General features: G+C 32.7%; 1 protein-coding gene across 1 annotated transcript in view; it reads left to right on the top strand.

Moving 5' to 3' along the window:
• Positions 1 to 1,639, top strand: part of LOC107460668 (UDP-sugar pyrophosphorylase 1) — a 7,018-nt gene that overhangs the window by 1,726 nt on the left and 3,653 nt on the right. Inside the window, exons 6-10 of the mRNA XM_016079053.3 lie at positions 117 to 244; positions 322 to 393; positions 537 to 601; positions 886 to 946; positions 1,026 to 1,143. Coding sequence (XP_015934539.1) covers positions 117 to 244; positions 322 to 393; positions 537 to 601; positions 886 to 946; positions 1,026 to 1,143 — 444 coding nt within the window. The remainder of the gene's footprint in view (positions 1 to 116; positions 245 to 321; positions 394 to 536; positions 602 to 885; positions 947 to 1,025; positions 1,144 to 1,639) is intronic.

The following is a 1,639-nucleotide window of genomic DNA, read 5'->3' as shown; positions in this document are numbered from 1 at the left end:
GGGGGTGTAAAATAACATAAATCCTTAGGATTTCTTTCTTTGTTCTTATTCTTTTTTCCCTCCTTTTCTTGCAATGTTTCAGACTATAGCTCACTCAAAGTCCTTTCTTTTATTAGGTAAAAACCAGACACAGATTCCTTTTGTTATTATGACATCTGACGATACCCATGGGCGTACCTTAGAATTATTAGAATCAAATTCTTACTTTGGTATGCAGCCCAAACAAGTAACGCTTTTGAAGCAGGTATGTCTTTTGGTGTCTCACAGAAAGTTCAAATTTTAATTTATTTTAAAAATTTCTTATATTTCTGTATGATTCAGGAAAAAGTTGCATGCTTAGAAGATAATGATGCCAGGCTTGCATTGGATCCTCAAAACAAATACCAAATTCAGGTATTGTTGTGCATGGTGATAAAAGTAAAACTATGACTGATATGTATATGTCGCAAAAGACAACAAATGGAGTGTTTCTTACTAATTTATCATTATTATATTTTCAAGCACGGTCAATCTACTAATGATTTCTCTTTATGTAGACAAAACCACATGGCCACGGAGATGTGCATTCTCTTCTCTATTCCAGCGGTATTCTGAAAGTATGGTACGGCTCAGTACTGTTTTCTGACCCTTTTTTAAATCTGCATATGCATTTCCGATCTCACTATTTTTTGTTTTAGATAAAGCAAACTTTATCTGTTTGAGTAATTCTGGAGATGTTATAATTGGTAGATTAAAAAAGCTCTTATGTAAAACTAAGATGTTGGTTGACGGTTGTGTATTTTGATGGATTGTCTCCAAGAATTCCTTGAAATTAAAAGAACAAATGGATCTTTGTCTTCTGTTGATATGCTTTGTTAGATTTATATCTTGATATGCATTTGTTAGGAATGATGCTGGGTTGAAGTGGGTTCTCTTTTTTCAAGATACAAATGGACTTCTCTTCAAGGTTAGTTTCTTTCTCATCTCTTCATGCTTTTGGTTACTTTTTCCGGTCCCCTTTAGTCTTCATTGCTTAGTAAATACAGGCAATTCCATCAGCACTAGGCGTAAGTGCTACTAAACAGTACCATGTCAACTCTCTTGCTGTACCTCGGAAAGCAAAAGAAGCCATTGGTGGAATTACCAAACTCACTCACTCTGATGGTAAATTTTAACTTTCCATCCCTAATCTGGTAATCCTAATATACCAAAAAAAGGGCTGCTTGCTTTTGGTGTATGTTATGGTGGAATACAACTTTTTCCTTACCTGTAAATGATTTGCATCTATGTATCAGGATTTTGATATACTCTTAATGAGATCAAATATATACTTATTTTATAACAAATGTATAGTTTTAATAAATTTTGGGAGTATATACATTTGCATTGTTGCATAATAATTAATGGCAAGTTATCTGTGCTTTAAAGGTTACCATCTAATTTTCCTGTTCAATGGTAGTTTTAAAACAATACTTTTGTTCTTTCATGCTAGGAGGTGGTATTTTATTAGAACTATGGAGGTTTCTTTAGTACCTCCTTTTTTTAGGGTACGAAGTATCCCATAATGATACGTGGTTAATATTGCCCATATATGCTATCTTATTAAAATATAAATGTAGAAAATTACTTTAAGATTTATATTTAATTAAATGTGGCATGT

The sequence above is a fragment of the Arachis duranensis genome, chromosome 8, assembly GCF_000817695.3.
Source record: "Arachis duranensis cultivar V14167 chromosome 8, aradu.V14167.gnm2.J7QH, whole genome shotgun sequence".
In the NCBI taxonomy this organism is placed as follows: Eukaryota; Viridiplantae; Streptophyta; class Magnoliopsida; order Fabales; family Fabaceae; genus Arachis; species Arachis duranensis.
Note: the sequence above shows the minus strand (reverse complement) of the source record. Positions and strands in the feature narration are given on the sequence as shown.